The following is an 18,779-nucleotide window of genomic DNA, read 5'->3' as shown; positions in this document are numbered from 1 at the left end:
TTTCATATAAATATTGTTTAATTTTTGTAATCAAAGTTTCAGATAGATCAAGTCATGCTTAATTTACAACCCCACTTCAATCTTCTTTTGCAGTGATCGAATCCCCTTGATAACAATTATGTTAGATTCACCACCCTTTGGTAAAGTTCATCTTTTATTCTTACCTTATCAATATGTGTGTGTTTCACTTCTTGAATCCAAATTCTAAAAATAAAAAAAAAGAGGTGGATCATGGATGACATCATTGAAACAAGCTAACATGCCTTTAAAAGGAGATCTTAAGAGAGCTCAAACTCAATCCACTTCAAAGATTCGAGAGAACTCACCATCATGGACGTGGACAAAGTATTCCACATGACTGTAGGAGTTGGAGAAACTAGCTATGCCAGAAACTCTTCACTTCAGGTCTCTCTCTCTCTCTCTCCCTCCCTCCTAATACCATCCTAATACCATCTTAATGATCAACTTCAACTCTGAACAGATATTCTAAAACATTTAGGCCGTGTTTGGTGAACAATTTTTATTTTTTTATTTTTTATTTTTCTTTAAGAAATTAATATTAAAAAATTATACAAAAATCTGTTAGACAGGTTTTTTCTTTTTTCTGAGTTCTTTAGAAACTGAACCAAACATACTAACTAATCCTTTTAACATCTCATATATACACACTCATAGAAATTGGTTCATATATTGCAATTACATGGCATGACTCCAACTTTTGATTTCTGCAGAAGAAGGCCGCTGATATGGTGAAGCACATAACCTTACAGACCATTCAGGAAGTCTATCTCACAACAGCTCCAAAGGGCTTCACCATAGCTGACTTGGGTTGTTCCTCCGGACCGAACACACTATCAATCATACGAGAAATGGTGGATGCCATCGAAGCCACAAGTCAGAAACTTCTGCAACCGGCACCAGAGTACCGAGTGTACCTGAATGATCTTCCGGCCAACGACTTCAACGCAATCTTCAAGGCCTTGCCGGATTTTATTAGGGAGCTCAGGGAAGGGAGAGATGATGGGGGTCCATGTGTTTACATAGCTGGTTATCCAGGCACCTTTTATGGAAGGCTGTTTCCAAACAACAGCTTGCACTTCATCTATTCCTCCTATAGTTTGCACTGGCTCTCTAAGGTTAACTTCTTTTCTATCCTCTCTTTCTTTTTCTTAGTGTGCTGTTGGGAACTGTGTTATTAAGAAGTGTTGTACAACTTAATTTGTTAGCTTTAGGAACATGTGACCTCTAGACCTCCCAAAAAAAAAACATGTGACCTCTAGCAAAAACAGAAAAAAAAGGTAATGAATAAGTTGATTCTTGGTTATCTAAAATAATAATAACTTCTTTTTTTTTTTATAGAAAAAATTGAAATATGATTTTAATATGAATCCAAATTCAATATGATCTGAATTCATGTTAAATAGGAGATGGATTAGAATATTCAATCCGATAATTCGTTAGTTTAACAAATTAAATATGAATTTAATTAATCTGCTTCGAATCCGATCTGCATGACCGTCCAAATCCCAATTGCTTGTTCTTAAAACTAAAGAACATGATAGGAGTTTGATTCAGAATCAGTCACTTTCTCAGGGCCAACTAATGAACTCCACTGTTAAAAAAATAAAGAACTTGATAATTTTTAATTTTATTTTTTTCACGACAAAATGAAAACATTCTTTCTGTTTTAAAATAAGTGTTCACATTTTTACTTTTTTTCGTCCCAAAATAAGTATCTCATTTGAAAAATTGATATATTATTATTTTTTTAATAATATTATTAGTTTAACCTTCTTACATTAAATTTATAATAAATTATTATATGGCTATTGACTTCGCTACTAATACAAAAAAATAGTAATAAAGTTTTTTTTCTTAAAAAATTTAAATTCTCAAAATCAACAATTATTTTAGAAGGGTGGAAGTAATATATTTATATTCGTGTCAAAAAGTGAAATAACAATCATTACGGACCTGTAGGAGGCTGGGGGTCCATTGTCCAGTTACATTCTAATGAAAACATAAGAGCAAGTCCAATGGTCTTCTATATTGGGCTCTCAAACTCATAATCTGAGAGATGAGTGGAAAACAGGTTCTCCAATGGCCTTTTATTTGACCTTTCAAAATTTGAAAATCTCATTTTTTTTCTTAAATGTAAGAGCTGCCAAATTTTTTTGGCAAGTCTGTTTAATGGCCTACGACGCCGTTTCTTCATATCTCAGCTGACCCTTTCTCTCTCATCTGCAACAACCATTTCCCTCTCATCTGCAACGTCCCATTTCTCTATCATCTGCAACAACCCAAGATGTTGCTTAGCCGTGGTTCTGGGTGGTCCAATCATGGCTCCCTTCGCCGTTGCCGTGGTTCTGGGTTGTGGCATGAGCGCCGATGAAGAGGGCGGCAGCGACTGGAGATCGGATGAATATGATGAAATAATAATGCTGATATAGGTTTTGATATAGGTAATAGGTTTTGAACTTTGGATTCTTGCAGACAGATAGATTCCATTGGCTCAGCAGCTCCAATTGTTAGCCTTGAAAGAGGAAATGAAAATAATCCAAATACTGGCACTGAGGGTTCAGATCTCATGAAGACACCTGCAGTAGTAGATTCCTCAGGTCTTCTTAGCCTATTGGTGGGATGGGGTGGTAAGATGAACAAGAATATATGGGTTTTGAGCTTCTGATTCTTGTAGCTAGATTTTGTAGTTTGCAATTGCAAAGAGAGAGAGAGAGAGAGAGGGAAAGGGCAAGTTCTCAGATAGAGGCGATTGGGGAGGCTGATATGATTTACCCTAAAAATATATATATTTTTAATAATTATATAATCAAATATATATAATATACACACACATAATATATATATATATAAAGAAAAAAAATTATATAAAAAAATTAATTCACAAATAGTGGTAAAAAAAATTATAAAAAATTTATTTTTTTATTTTTATTCCTTTTTTGACCCGATATTTTAGATTTTTGCTCCTTTTTAATTAGATTTAATTTTAGTTTCCTTCTAATATCTACAACTTGACTTGGAATGTGCCTAATATTAATATTATTGATTCAAATATGAATGGTAGGAATGATAGTTGAAAAAGAATGGTGGTTGTGTCAAAAAATAACATTTTGCACCATTAAAACAGAATTAGTAAATTATAACATTTTGACACTATAACATCCGTCAAAATATAAATTTGACATCTAATTTAATATTTTATCATTGGAGATGTTCTAAGAGTATAAATGTAGTATTGTTTGTTTGCACTATTTGGATTCCATCACCCCAGGCACATCAGTTGATGTGGTCCTACCATCCTTTGTCTTCATGGTGCGGATGACATACTAATACCATCCAAGATGAAAATTCTTAGCACATATTTGTACATTAGATATACAAATAAAATCAGGTATGATTTATAGGAGCATGTTGCGAGTAACAGTGTGTTTGTTTTAACTTTTAAAAACTTATATTATATAAAATATCGTAATGTTTATTTTTTGAGTAAAGAAAACCTATCTTTTAGATTGAGTATATAACTCACTTAAAAATATAAATATATTATAAATTAAGATTTTTCTGCAATCAGTCGTTAAAAAAATATCGTTAACAAATTTTGTACCAGGCACATCACTAATTAATTGTATTAAATAACAAAAATATCTTTATTTGATTCCAAAAATGCCCTTACCCTTTTTGTATATAAAGGTCATAATAGTCGTTCTACGTTAACTAAATTTTTTACTAATTTTTATTTTAATTGTAAGAAGGGTATTTTTATATTTTTATCACCCCATTAACAACCAAATGAGGGGGAGATCCTTGTCCGGCCTTAAAATATTGTAGAATTTTCATAACCTATTGGCTGTTATATGAGTTATATGTCATTTTTGGTTGATCCATGTAAATAATCATATATGTAGGTTCCTCCTGCACTTCATGATAACAAAGGCAAGTCAATAAACAAAGGCAACGTCTACATATCTGAATCAAGTCCTCCTCAGGTGGGTGAAGCGTACTTCAGGCAATTTCAAGAGGACTTCTCAATGTTCCTCCGATCACGATCCAAGGAGCTGATCAGTGGAGGAAAGATGGTGCTGATCTTGTTGGGACGGTTGGGTTCAAATCATGTTGACCGAGGCAATGCGTTCTTTTGGGAACTTCTGTCTCAATCCTTCGCCAATTTGGTTTCTCAGGTACCATAAGTGCTACTAAATAAATTACTTGGTCATCTATGTAATAGCACAATTTTTATATGCATACATATAGATTTGAATGGGAGTATGTCTTAACAGTAAGATTGCTTTATTGTGACAAAGAAATCACATGTTTGAAATCAAGCATACAATTCGAGACAATACTCCTTCAATCATATCCTTCTAAACCTTGTAATTGCTGGAGTTTCGTGCATTAAACTAGCAGTTTTGTACATATTTATATGAATGTGTATTATTATATATAGTTATGTTGTTTTGTAGGGAGAAATTGAGAAGGAAAAGCTTGATTCTTATGATGTTCATTTTTACGCACCATCCAAGGATGAATTAGAAGATGAAGTAAAGAGAGAGGGTTCTTTTGAAATGGACCAGCTTGAAATGTTCGAATACGAGAAGGATGTTGGGGACAGTATGAGCTATGGAATGGCAGTTGCAATGACAGTGAGGGCAATCCAAGAATCAATGATTTGCCACCATTTTGGACAAGGAATTGTTGACAGTTTGTTCAAGATCTATGGAAGATTAGTGGATGAAGAGATGGCTAAAGAAGAGATAAGGCCAATTACTTTTGTCAATGTTCTTAGAAAATTATGACTATATATAAACATGAAAAATTACCAAGAATTGGTACTTTGTTAATCGGTAAAAACTGTCTTTTTTCAATAAAAAAAAAAGGTTGAGTGTTCGAATTTCAGTGGAGATATGAACATAAAATATATATGTATATATTAGGGATGACAAATGGGCGAGTTGGGTTGAAAATAAGCGGGTCAACATAGGTCAGGATCCATATTCAATCCGTTCAGAACGGGTTAAAAATGATCAGGTTAAAAATGGACAGGATCAACTTGTTATAAACCGTGGATCCATTAATTATTATTTTTAATTTTTTTTATTAAATGTTAACATGATTTAACATATATTATATATTTGATTATTTATTATGTGTTTTAAGAAAACGTAACTTAATCATTTTAAAAATAAAATAAAACCTAACTGTACAGGTAATATGCATTTATATTAAAAGATACAAATACAATACGTTACATTAGAGTGACGCTTAGAGTGACGCATGAATCTTGCATCTAATATGTTTAGTGTACAATGCAAAAAACCTGTGTTTCATATCCTAACACATGTCCCTTAGTACAGTATCTCATTATGAGAGCGTCCACTTGCTGGTTTTAAACCCAAGGAAGTAACATAAAAGAAAAATGTATCCTCACAAACACCTTTTCATTCTCTCCTCAAAAGAGTAGTCTGCTTGTAAGCTTACTTCTCAAGAAAATGAAAAGACTGGTCAGAGATAAAAGGACATGCAAAGTGTCACTGCACTTGGAAAAGAAACTATATATATTGTTGATCATCAAGAAAGTGATAATATAAAACGTAAAACTGACCATTGCCACTAAATATACTTTTTACTCATCTTAATTTTTTTTTTTTTAGGACAAACTACAATGACTTTCCTTAAGGTTTGACTTAATTACAACTAAACTTGAATTTTGTTATTTTTCTTCAACTTGTCCCCGTGAGGTTTGGCCCATTTTACAAAGACCACCCTCCGTACGAAAATTGACACTTTTTGCTAGGAAAATTGATTGAAGTGACTAAAATGCCCATTAACTAACTTGAAAAGACAATATTGCCCGTATAGTATCAAAAAACGACAAAAACATTGACAAAAATATCCTTCTTTCTCCCTCCATTCTCTCTCTTTACACCTACCCACCAGTCACCGCTATAACATAAGATTATAAGAGAAAAATAATACAGAAAAAAAAAAAAAAAAAAAAAAACAAAACCCAGGTGCGTAAGAATATCAGAATTCAAAAGGAAATTGAGAAATTTCAATTATATATATATATATATATATATATCGATTTTATATAATTTTACATATATACATATATATATATATGTGTGTGTGTGTGTGTGTGTATATATATATATGTCAGCTATATATAATTTCACTTATATACTACTCTATCATATTAAAACCAACACGCAGACGCAAACAATCCACCACCACCATCAGCGATTGTAATTGAAACCCAACACCAACAATACCACTATGTGGTACCGATTACAGAGCCTTAATCAAACCTAACACCACCACCATTGCCGACACCGATTGCAAAGCCCTAATCGAACCCAACACCAATACCACCACCGTCATCGACTCATTTGGTTTGTCAGTTGAACCAGGTCAGGATGCTTCACTAGACTGAAGTGAACCAGGTCACTGGACTGAAGTGAACCAGGTCAGGACGCTTCAACAGAGCTCTCGACAATATAGGTCTTCAATGTTACTCTGGCCAGATTGGGTCTGCAACAGAGCTCTCGTCGGAGGTTCTGGAAGAGAGGGAATCGATTTAATCAAGCCAGATGATTTTCATATTCACACAATTAGGTAAACTGATTCAACAGTGCCTTGAAGCCTAAAATTTGGAAGAATCAGTTGCGGCAATAATATTCGTCATCGAACTAATCCGCAACTGGCAAGTTTTTCGAAACCCAACTGAATGGAATTATGACTTCTGAAATCAATAGAGCCTCACAAATGGGTTTGCTTCACTGAGTTACTTACCGAATCTCAAATCTCTCTGGACGCCAATAAAGAAACTCGCCCCCAGCTTGATTTTGGCTTTAATTCCAATCCAAAGCTTACTCCAAAATCAAAGATACAAAAAAGAGTGCTGTGTGTATTTCTATGAATAGATATATATGTATGTGCGTGGATTTTACAAAGAGGTATATGCCTTTACAAATTCATATATATATATATATATATATATATAACAGTTTATATATATACATAAACAGTTGTATTAGAGCATCCAGTAGGCAATCTTTCTTGGCTTCAGGGTAGGAATTGTGTGGTTGTAAAGTATATTGGGGGCAAAAGAGTCATTTGACATTTTAAGATATTTTTATATTTTTAATTATATAATAAAGAGGGTAAATAAGTAAATTTACAGTAAATTTTGATAAGGGGAGATTTTTGCAAAAAAATGACAAATCTTAAGTTTAGTTGCAATTAAGACAAACCTAAAGGGAGGTCATTGTAGTTTACCCTTTTTTTCTAATACAATTTATATTAAGCCAAAGAAAAATCTTAGTTGAGGGTACCAAGTAATTGTTGGTCGGACAAGTCAGAACAAAGTACTCCATTCGTAAGTAGTACATCAATGAACAGGTTGAATTTATAATTGAACGAAATGTAATTAAAATTTTGAATCTCAATTTCAAAGTGACACTCCTAATTTTTTTAATTTTTTAAAATTATTTTTTTCTGAACGTTTTAAAATTATTTATTTTTTTTAGAAGAAATTCTTAAAAAGAGAAACTTAGAGAGAGGGAATTGATAAAAGAAATGAGTTTCTATAGAGAGAATTTTAAAGAGAGAAATGAGTTGAGTACAATATATAATAGATGTGTGTTTATTATGTGATAGCTGAAATATGAGTTGAATATGGTTAAATCTTTATCATCAAATTAAGTAGTTAAAAATTACCCAATCCATCTTGACCTTCAAATTAAATATAATTCACCCATAACCATTAAAAAACAAATAGATATGGTCAAATTGATAGTTCCTAACCTATTTTACCACCCTTAATATATAAACAATTGCAAATTTGTGTAAGGATCGTGGAGAAATCATTCTTGTTCTAACCCGTGTACACTGTTCGCTTTGGCAAGCCATGCTATCAAAGAAAATCCTGACCTCTAAGCACCCCTTAATTACAAATTTTCTCTCTACCATGGGCATTAATTAAGAACCAATTTTATGATACCCTTGGTCCACTACAACAAAATGGTTTTTCAACTAGAAAGATTAAGCCTTTTCTCAGATCTAATTATTAAATAAAATATTCAACTCAACAAAATATTTTTCCAAACTATTTGGGATATCTTAATTATATTTTCTATTGTGCTCTATCTATGCCCTTAACCTAAGTCCAATCATATGTTCTGATATCTTTTCTTATTTGCTCCGCTCATGTTAGTTAATTTTAGTCCTCTACCCTCCTACAAACATATCTTCTTTACATATGTGCTACTAATAAAAAATGGGTGTTATTTCAACCATATTATATATATATATATATATATATATATATATATATATATATTTTTCCCCCGTAAAATGGAAGAAGGATGGAGACAAGATAACTCCCATAGTAGACAAGGGAAGACGATGAATGGGTCATCAGTAATCCTTCACAGATTAAATACAAAGAAAGAAACTCAACAGCCAGCATAACAATGTTGTTAGTATGTTGGGGGCGGCATAGATTGGGTAAAGTATTTAGGGTTAAAATCAAGAAACCCTCCTTTACTTTTGAAATTGTGCATAAAATTTTTAATAAAACATATGAACTAGGAAAACTTATCAAGTTATTTCAATATAGGCTTGTGAAATGTTAAATTTGACTTTATTATTTAATATTAAATTAAAGATTACAATTATTATTTTAAAATTTAAAAAATATTTCAAATACTTACAAAGACAGGTATTTTTGTAATTTTAAAATAATAATTGTAACTTTTAATTTAATATTAAATAATAATGTCAAATTTTTTTTTTTTGACTCACATAAAGTTCGAATCCCTGATATTTTTTTAGAAAATAAGAATTTTGTATCGCTAGGCCACATACTTGTTTGTAATAATATCAAATTTGACATTTCACAATTTAAAAAGATCGGTTACAAGTTTGAGGGTAATTTGATAAGTTTTATTAGTTTAGATTTTTTTTTTACTTTTACTAAAGTTATATCCACGATTTTAAAAGTGGAGGGGGGAGTTTTTTATTTTTATTTTTATTTTTAACCCTAGTATTTAACTTTTATGCTGTTTTCACAAAGTGGCAATTTTCAAAATCAAATTTGTCCTTAATTTTTTAAAATTTCAATTTGATCATATGATCTAGACGTTGGAAAATTCTCTCTACATAACTTCCGAAAAAAAAAAAAAATTCTCTTACATTTCTCTCTCTTGCATTTCTCTGTCTCTGACATTTCTCTCTCTTCATAGCTTACAGAGATCGTTAGGGTTTTGGGGACGGCTGTTCTTCTGATTCGATTCTCAAAGCTCAACAGACAAATGAAGGTGAGTTTTTATTTTTATTTTTTATCAATTCCAAGAATAGTACTTGTATATTCAAGAACACGAATCTTTATATTTGATTAATGCTGTGTTCAGTGTTCTTAGTATTTTTAGGATGATCAATGTGATTAATTCATGGTTAATGGCGAGTAAACTCTCTTGAAGGGTCTTTCTGTGTTAAACTCTTGAAGGCTTTGTGCGAATCTTTAATCTCTGTAGTTAATTATATGTACACACGATCGTTTCTCTCTCTTCAGAGCTAGGGTTTTGGAATTTGGGTACAGGCCTATCTTGGCGAGTAAACTCTCTTGAAGGGTCTTTCTGTGTTAAACTCTTGAAGGCTTTGTGCGAATCTTTAATCTCTCTAGTTAATAATATGTACACACGATCGTTTTTAACCCGAAGTGAAGGAGGTGAAATGGAAGAACTAGAAAAGATTTAATGCCCAGTTTTTCATGTCTTACCTCAAACTGTATCTCTCTTTTCTTACAAGACTATCTTCTGATAGGATTCTGAACACAAATTAAGGGTGAGGTTTGATCAATTTTTAAAAACACTAGCTTGTATATTCTAGAAAGTGTACATATAATGATAAATGCAATTATTGTGAGTATTTTTGTTTAATGCGTATGACTGTTTGAATGATCAATGCAATTATTGTGAGTGTTTTTTCAGTAGTATATGGTTCAGAGTTCATGCTTAGTTAACTTGTGTTTTCTTCAATTTCCAGACACATAAATTAAGGGTGAGTTTTGATCAATTTCAAGAATTAGTTGTTGTATATTACTATTTCAAAAATCAACTCTGTTTTTCATGTCATTGTATGGTTCAGATTTCGGGCTTAGTATGGCATGTACATAGGGTTCGGGCTTTGGTATGAAAAGTAACCTTGTTTTGTTTCTCCTCTTTGTTTCTAGAACAAGATGAAGTGTTGGGAATACTTTGGGTTACCAAAAGAACTCGAGCTTGGTGAAGAGCAGTTTAAACAGGAGCCTGCAGTTGTTGAGGGCGAAATGATAGACAATGAGACAGCAAGTTCTGATGTTGAAAAGATAGAGAAGCATAATCGAGACACTCCAGTTTTCCCAGTCATTGAATTGCCAGCCGACCTTACTTCTGAAATTCTTTGGCGACTGCCAGCAAAATCTCTACTGAGATTTATATGTGTTGCGAGGAAATGAGGTCACTGCATCACGGGTAGCAATCTTCCACTCAAACAATCATGCACATTCGACCAATTGTCAGGATATTTTTGTCAGTTGGGTACTGACCCACCACACTTCTTAACATCCAATCCACGGGCGTATGGAGTACCCTCACCCAGCCTTAGTTTCTTCCCTGAGCACGTTGTCCTCTTAGGCTCCTCCAAAGGCTTGTTACTTTGCAAAGGATGTGAGGACCCAACTCATCCTTTTTATGTGTGCAATCCAGTGAATGAGAAGTGCACTAAAATTCCCTCATCATCCAACCAAGGGATTCATAATTCAGAGCCATGCATTGTTTTCGAACCATCTACTGCAGGGTTTCAGTTGGTGAGGGTATTCCAGGATACTCAAGAGCCAAAAATCTTTTTTGAAATCTATTCATCCAAAGACGACCTATGGAGGGTCTGCAAAGCCACTAACATTGACCTCGAATGTTCAACTGTAAACAGAAATGGTTTTTATGTTGACAGGTGCGTCTATTGGACAACAACCTCCAACACCACTTACCGAAAAGGCAATAAGACTTATAGGCAGAAGGCAACCCCAAGGAGCATCGTCTATTTTGATATTGACAGTCTGAATTCCGGAGTTATCAAACTCCCTTCAGCGCAAGGAGGAGGAGCACTCACAGAGGTGGATGGTCAACTGTCTTATATCCAGGCTTATCAAGAGACCGACAAAGAATTGAGGGTTGCCATATATGGGAAAGGGACGTTCAATACGATGAGTCTGAAGCAAATCTACTCTGTTGATGTGACCGCAGTAGACATAGAGACTGCTGAAGAGTGCCAACCCCTACCTATCATTATTGCAGGTAATATCATCATTAATATAGCTACTTCACTTTACTGGTTCAACATACAAGATCAGAAAATTAAGCACAAAAGTCGGAATGGGATCACAGATCCAAAGTTCATCCCTTACATCAACAGTATGACAAATTGGAACCCTAAAGGCAATTTGAAGTAGAAGTGGGCTAATGGTGTTTGTTCCTTTCAGACCAACCTGGAACACCAATTGCATTTTGAGTAAATACTATCAGCCTTAGGTTTATTGTTCTTTTTCTTTAATCATCTGTTGTCATATGGTTTAGTTCACTATATTGTCAATTCTCCAAAGTTTATTCCTTATGTCAAGACTATGACCAACCTGGAACACTAATTGCATTTGCAATTTTGAGTATACATAGCTGATAATCAGCTTAGCTTTATTGTTCTTTTTCCTTCATTATCTGTTGTGATATGGTTTAGTTCAATATACTCTTTATCTTCTAATACATGGGTATACTGTTCTCTGTCCTGGTTATACACCATAAATCTTATCCTGCCATTTGCAACTCACTTGGCCTAGTGTATTTGAGAAGACACGTGATGCTCTCTGAATAACCACTTTTTCCCGCTCTAGCTGCAGTGAATTTCTAAGAATGATTCCCCTGCTCAACTCTCTCCTCGATCCCTGCTCATACCTCTACCTGATCTGCTGCTCAATCCTCTGCATCCAGCCCTCCAATCGCTTGACTTTTTCCCATTATCTAAGCACTACTCAATTGAACTCGATGAATCTGACCCGAGCTTCCTAGAGAGTGGGAGTCATCAACCTAATAATGTTAATATGGCAGCTTTCCCTAAGCCTAACACAATCTGCATTTTCTGTGAAGCTCTTTCAATTCCAGCCAGATCTACAAAGTTCAGCAGAATATATCAATGCTAACAGTTATGGTCACAGTTTTTGCTCTTCGACCTATTTAGGACATATATGAAGGCAAAAGGTTTACCAGGCTTAACCGCACACAATCTGAATTTTCTCAACTTCTATTGTCTGCATTGGTTGCAAAAATATTAAATGAGTGATTCTCATTTGTTGCATGTTATAGGGTGTGACCGTGAGCTAGTATCATTCATCTGGCACAGTCGAGATAAATTCCAAGCAATAAGACACCAGCCTTATTATCTGCTGTGACCGTGAACTAGTATCATTTGGGGCAGTTTCACCCACTTGTGTTTGGGCTAATGCTAACCCAAGACATAAAAGGAAACCAATACAATTCATGCCTGAACCATTTATCTTTACCCTCACAAAGACATTAGGGTAGCAAAAATAACTATAAAACGAATGAAAAACACAAATTTTGATATCATCAAATATTAGTATAATCACAGATATTGCAAAACTCCATTCGAGTATATGAGCCTTGGAAAGATATGAAAACTCTAAGCTCAAATGACCTGTAGAATTATGAAAAAAAAAAAAAAAATGTGACGGTGTTGCTCAAAGCCACGGTCAATGGGCTCTCGCCAAAAAATTGAAGATCTTCAGTGGTCTCTTTGGCCCCAATGGCTTCTTCAAGCATACGCGAAGACATGTACTGTAGAATTATTAATAAAAGTACTTTAAAAAATATTATCAAATAAATTAAATTTTCCTTTAATAATAAAAAAATACTTTATTTTTATTTTTTATTTTTTTTAAGACAATACAAAATATATATATATGCTTCAGTGTACCAAACAGTCTCAAAATAATTTCATAAAAATTAATACCCAAACACGAGGTTAATGCCATTGGTCTTGTAGTTCAACTTTCAGGGTCCTTTTGGTTGGATATAATTTTTTTTTTTGTACGAAAAGTGAAAATGAAATAAAGTAAAGGAAATGAAAAGAAAATTAAGTTTTTATGGTATATTTGGTTAGTAAGAATATTTTTTCAAGAAAGTTATGAGAAAATATTGTTTTGTGAGTTTGGAAAGGATGAGAGTGAAAAGAAAATAATTGTAGTTCCTAAAAATATCATTTTAATTATAAGATTACTTTGTTCCCCTTGAGACACTATCATATCTCCTCAATTATAAATAAAATTAAAATTTCAAGTTCAAAGATGAAACAATAAATACTATAGTATTTGTCTTTTGATGTTTAATAATCAGATATATGTGATTATAGGTGTAAGTTTAATTAATAAAAAAAATTGATCATAAAAATCTTGAGGATAAAAGTTTGAAGTTAATATATATATACTTTTAGACATAAAAAAAATAAAAAAAAATTATCAATCTAGTCCTTATATTAAAACTAAATGAGTTTGATACATCTAATATACCTTGAGTCTAAAGTAACGAGAAGTCTATGTATAAAAAAACTTATATACGTGCACAGACCCTCACCTAATTTTTCACCCAACACTTTGTTACTAAATACTCAGATTTATATATATATATATATATATATATATATATATATATATCACTCTCAATCATTATTAATTATGAAAGGAAAAAAATACAATAAAAATTTAATTTTGTATGCACATATAAAAGTATATACAATTAAATTAATATTACATTATCTTATAAGTATTTTACAAAAGAAGGAAACTCACTTGTTAGAGAAGTTTACGAAGAAAGTGAAGGAGGGTGATATGGGCATAATAGGAAATTAAGATATGAAGACACCACTTTCAGGGACAAAATAAGAAAATTAGTTGCAAGAAAATGACTGTCATTAAAATTAGGGGTGACATAATGAGTTATGACCCACCAACCCACCCATATCCGCCTACTTTAAAATGAATATGGGTGAATCATTTTAAAATATAGATCAAAATGGGTGATTCATATTCAACCTATTTTTATAGAGGATTAAATGGGTTGAATATGGGTCACCCATTATGACCCATATTTCACCCATTATATAAGAGATTCAATTTTACAACTTCTATTTGACTCAAATTCATCCATTCCTTTTTAAACTTCTGTCACACGATTCCAAATTATCTCTCTCCCACTATCTCTCTTTAAAATTCTCTTTCTAAGATTTTCTCTACATCATGGACTCCTCGTGTATATAATACTACTGTTCGAAAGAAACCTATGTTTATATCTGTATTTTAAAATAGGACGACATAATTTATTCATTTAATTATTTGTTTTATAAAAAGCTTAATAGATGATTTCATATATAATGTTTAGTCACAAAATAAAATAATATAAATTAGAAGATTTACAATTATCTATGTATATTTTTACAATGTTTTATTCATCTAAAATAAAAGAGTAATGCTATTGCGAGCGCGCGCTCGCAATAGCACTACCGAGCTCTCCCATCTAAGCCGTCGGATCCAAATGGCTTGAGATTACGAATAAAACAAATGTTGTTTTTTTTTTTTTTTTTTTTTTTTTTTTTTTTTTTTTGTCTCCCTTCTCGGTCCTCAAGCTTTTTGTTTCTCTCTCCTCAAACTCTCTCTTTTCTCTTCCACAAACTTTCGTCTCTTTCTATATCTGAAGGTTCTCTTTCTCTTTCTATCCAAATGGCTTGACATTAGGAATAAAACAAAACCCAGATCAAACAAAACCAAAAAACCCGATCTCTCCAAACCCAAATTCATCACCTCACCAATAGCAACCTTCGCCGGAAAATTAAACCTTCATGAACAAACAACACCCTTTTTTTTTTTTTTTTTTTCGCCCCCTAATCTTTTTCGCCCCCTTTTCTCCTTTGTTTCTTCTCTATCTCTCTCCCAAATTAGTCTTCTGTTTTTTTTCATTTTTAGCCTCTCTCTCTCCACTATATACGAACAGCCACCACCGGCCACCATCATTTCTTCTTCTTTTTCCCCTCCCTTTTCTCCTCTGTTTCCTCTCCGTCTCTCCCCCAAATCATTTTTTTTTTTTCATTTTTGGCCTCTCTCTCTCCTCTATATGAACAACCACCACCATCCTCCCTAAAACAAAAAGCTCTCTCTCTAAAAAGAATCTCCTGCAAAACCTTCTTTTTTTTGCTCTTTCTTTCTTTCTGCCTCCATCTCTAAAGCCAATTTCGGGTTTAAGAAATATTAATTAGGACAACAAAATTCAATTCAACAAAAAGGTAGTCAAAAACCAGAACCAACAATTGAATCGTCGCCGAAAAATTGTCCGGACGTCAATTCCGGCAAATTTCCTCAGTTGGGATTTCAGCAAGCTTCGCCACAATTTATGGAAACTAGGGACAATACAACTACACCAAAGAATCACCGGAGCACAGTTGCATTCCAATCGCCGGCGTCCATCGATTCGATTCGTCCCCACCCCAAGATCGCCACCCTCCCCTACGCCCGCTGCGGTGCAAGACCTCCCTATCAATCTATGAATAAAGCAACCCAAAATCATAAAGAATTAAGCATTAGATGGGCTATTTTACAATATAGGGGAGAGATGAGAACTGGGAAGCAGAGGTGGAAGATCTCCTTTCACCAGTCTCCGTCGGGCATAAAAAAACTACCCAATTTCTGGGTTTTTAATGGCCGGCGTAGGAAGATGTTTAACAAAGAGAGAGAAAGAGAACTGATAGAAAGAGAAAGAAAGTTTGTGGCAAATAAAAGCGTCTGAAAGTTTCAAGAGAGAAAAAAGAAAAGCTTGAGGAGAGAGGAGAGAGAAGAGAGAAGGAAGACAAAAACAATAAAAAAAGCATTTGTTTTATTCCTAATCTCAAGCCATTTGGATTCGACGGTTTAGATGGGAGAACTCGTTAGTGCTATTGCGAGCACGCACTCACAATAGCATTACTTAAATAAAAAACTATAATAATTATTATATATATATGTGTGTGTGTGTGTGGCGTGCGGTTTGGAAGAAATGAAATTAGTTGCGTGACCGAGAGAATTTGATATGCATGTTTGAATTATGCGTATAAATTCATTATATATATAATATTATAAGTATGAACACATTAAATATATATAAGCAAATTGTTTTTTTAATAGACCTGTATCTAATATGTATAGAAAAAATAAGGGCAAATTTCGTAAAACCCCCAAAACTAATAATAAGTGATCATAAAACCCCAACCAGTTTTTAAAACCCCCAATAATATAATAAAGTTATAATTTTACCCCAACTTTTTTAATTGGGGCCGTTAACCCAGCGCGTGGTTAACAATTGCTTTGACAATTTGACTTTTGTGACGAAAATACCCCTGCTATCACATGTGCCAAACAAGTTATGTGTATTTGAATCTGTTATACCGAAAATACCCCCAACTATGTAATACTAAAAACCCACCAAAGTTACCTTCACGTTTTACCAAAGTTAACTTCACTACGAATTTACCGGTTTTTAAATTTCAATCATCGTCCTCTTCGCTCTCTCCCAGAGCTATTGCCGGAATTACGATTACATCTGTTGTATTCATTGTTTGCTTATCTGGGTTTTACTGATTTTGGCGAAAGACTATGAAAGAAGAAGAGGATGAGATTGAAGATTGGGAGCTCGAATACTGGCCGCACAGTTATTCATACGAAGAGCTCAGTGAGGCCACCAATGGCTTCTCCAAAGATGAGCTTCTCGGGACTGGTGGGTTCGGCAAAGTATACAAAGCAACACTACCCAACAACACAGTCGTCGCCGTGAAGTGCGTGAACCACGATTCGAAGCAGGGTTTGAGAGAATTCATGGCGGAGATTTCGAGTATGGGTCGTCTTCAACACAAGAACTTGGTTCAAATGCGAGGTTGGTGTCAAAAGGGCAACAAATTGATGCTTGTGTACGATTATATGCCGAATGGTAGCCTGAATCGATGGATATTCGACAAACCTAAGACGTTTTTGGGTTGGGATGATTGGAGAAAAATCCTCGCCGATGTTGCAGAGGGCTTGAACTATCTCTACCATGGTTGGGACCAAGTGGTGATTCACAGAGACATTAAGTCGAGCAACATTTTGTTGGGGTCTGACATGAGAGGTCGCTTGGGTGATTTTGGTCTAGCGAAGTTGTATACGCAAGGGGAGGTGCCGAACACGACGAGAGTGGTGGGGACTTTGGGATATTTGGCGCCGGAGCAAAAATATACAGAAATTTGCCCTAAAAGATGAGAAATTATTGTATGAGGCAGCACCACTCCAAGTCACAGTCGCCATCGCCGGCGAGCCCTCTCAGGTAATTGCAGATTCCCTCCCCGTTCTAGTTCATCGTACTCCAAATTCGCCTGTTTGACGGCAAACCAAGCAATCTTCGAAGCCACCTACAGAACGATGAAGATTCACATCGTTGATTTTGGGATCGGGCGATGGCGGAGCTAGACTACGAAGCCAATGATCAGCGTTGAACAGAGATCGGCGTTGGTGACCATAGGGGAAGACTCCAGTGAAGGCGACAATGGTTCATACAATAATTTGTCCTAAAGGATAGTATTAGCACTAAACGTGGTCGTTTTGACCTAAAGGATAGTATTGTAATTTTAAAAATATAATTTTTTAGTTTTTTAAATAAAAGGGAATATAATAAGGGTAATTTAGTCATTTCACATATCCTTAACGCCCAATTGACAGAGTTGGGGTAAAATGATAACTTTATTATATTATTGGGGGTTTTAAAACTGATTGGAGTTTTATGATCACTTATTAATAGTTTTGGGGTTTTACAAATTTGTCCAAAAAACAAAAGATAATAAAGAAAGGGTTCTCTCCATTCCGGTAAAGGATTCACAAAAGTCATACTCCCACAAGGATTAGAATGCACATGTATAAAATACGACATACGCGAAGACATGTACTAGTAAATTTAGTAACTCCTCCAGTTCAGTTCTAGCAAATACTAAAAGATCTAGATCTCTCTCTCCTGGGTATGGCGACAACAAGAGAGGTGTAAGTTAGGGCTTTAGCTTTTTTTAATATCAGAGGAGGTGATGATCAGTCCCTGCCTTGTATCAACTTTAAAATCAATTTACTGGTGGAGCGGACTTATCAATCTTCCGATGGAGCCCTTAAAAGCATCACCAGAGACGGAGACAGACAGCGCATCATCAGAGACCTTATCGGAGAGATTTCATCAGAATATCCATATCACTCCATAACCTATGATCTCCTCTCCACAATGATCGATGGAATGGAAATCCCTTTCCCATTAGAGAAGATGCAATGGGATGGTAACCGTAACTGCAAACCGCAGCAGGCCGAGTTGGAGAACGTGGACGACCTAATCATTCGTGTTTTGGACGAGGCTCGTTCCATGGTGAATAGTAATTATAGTCAGAATAAGAAGATATTGGCGTTGGATCTCTACATTGAGAATAGAGTGATTTTACCCCGCCATGAATTCGAAGCAATGGACCGGGCCAGAGAGAAGGAAGACCGTGTGTTACGACTTCATCGATTGGTTTCTTCCTTCGATCTCTTTTTGGACTTTTGTATAATAACGAGGGAAATAAAAAATCATGTTAGGGACACAGCGCCCAAGGAGAAGGCGTTCTTGGACAACAAGTATGAACGTGAC

At 34.3% G+C, this 18,779-nt stretch overlaps 2 protein-coding genes across 2 annotated transcripts; both read left to right on the top strand.

Annotated features, from left to right (window-relative positions):
* Positions 1-207: 207 nt before the first annotated feature.
* LOC132285913 (probable methyltransferase TCM_000336) lies at positions 208-4,911 on the top strand. The gene is made up of 4 exons (XM_059788150.1): positions 208-405; positions 732-1,136; positions 3,924-4,196; positions 4,479-4,911. The coding sequence occupies exons 1-4, from the start codon at positions 331-333 to the stop codon at positions 4,809-4,811; spliced, it is 1,086 nt and encodes a 361-aa protein (XP_059644133.1). The 5' UTR covers positions 208-330; the 3' UTR covers positions 4,812-4,911.
* An 11,830-nt stretch (positions 4,912-16,741) lies between these two features.
* On the top strand, positions 16,742-17,380 carry LOC132282097 (L-type lectin-domain containing receptor kinase S.1-like). Its single transcript, XM_059783725.1, has one exon. The coding sequence runs from the start codon at positions 16,742-16,744 to the stop codon at positions 17,378-17,380; it is 639 nt and encodes a 212-aa protein (XP_059639708.1).
* The last annotated feature ends 1,399 nt before the right edge of the window (positions 17,381-18,779 follow it).

Source organism: Cornus florida, unplaced genomic scaffold, assembly GCF_030987335.1.
Source record: "Cornus florida cultivar Cherokee Brave unplaced genomic scaffold, ASM3098733v1 CherokeeBrave_3.0.0_Hap2_Chr11, whole genome shotgun sequence".
Classification (NCBI taxonomy): Eukaryota; Viridiplantae; Streptophyta; class Magnoliopsida; order Cornales; family Cornaceae; genus Cornus; species Cornus florida.
The sequence above is the reverse complement of the archived record's forward strand: the minus strand, read 5'-3'. Positions and strand labels throughout refer to the sequence as shown.

What these genes read in the sequence shown, in the direction of transcription:
- LOC132285913 (XM_059788150.1), top strand. Translation starts at nt 331, where the DNA reads ATGGACGTGGACAAAGTATTCCACATGACTGTAGGAGTTGGAGAAACT. An exon ending in CCAGAAACTCTTCACTTCAG is followed by an intron (nt 406 to 731) that starts GTCTCTCTCTCT and finishes TGATTTCTGCAG; the next exon opens with AAGAAGGCCGCTGATATGGT. An exon ending in TCGCCAATTTGGTTTCTCAG is followed by an intron (nt 4,197 to 4,478) that starts GTACCATAAGTG and finishes GTTGTTTTGTAG; the next exon opens with GGAGAAATTGAGAAGGAAAA.
- LOC132282097 (XM_059783725.1), top strand. Translation starts at nt 16,742, where the DNA reads ATGAAAGAAGAAGAGGATGAGATTGAAGATTGGGAGCTCGAATACTGG.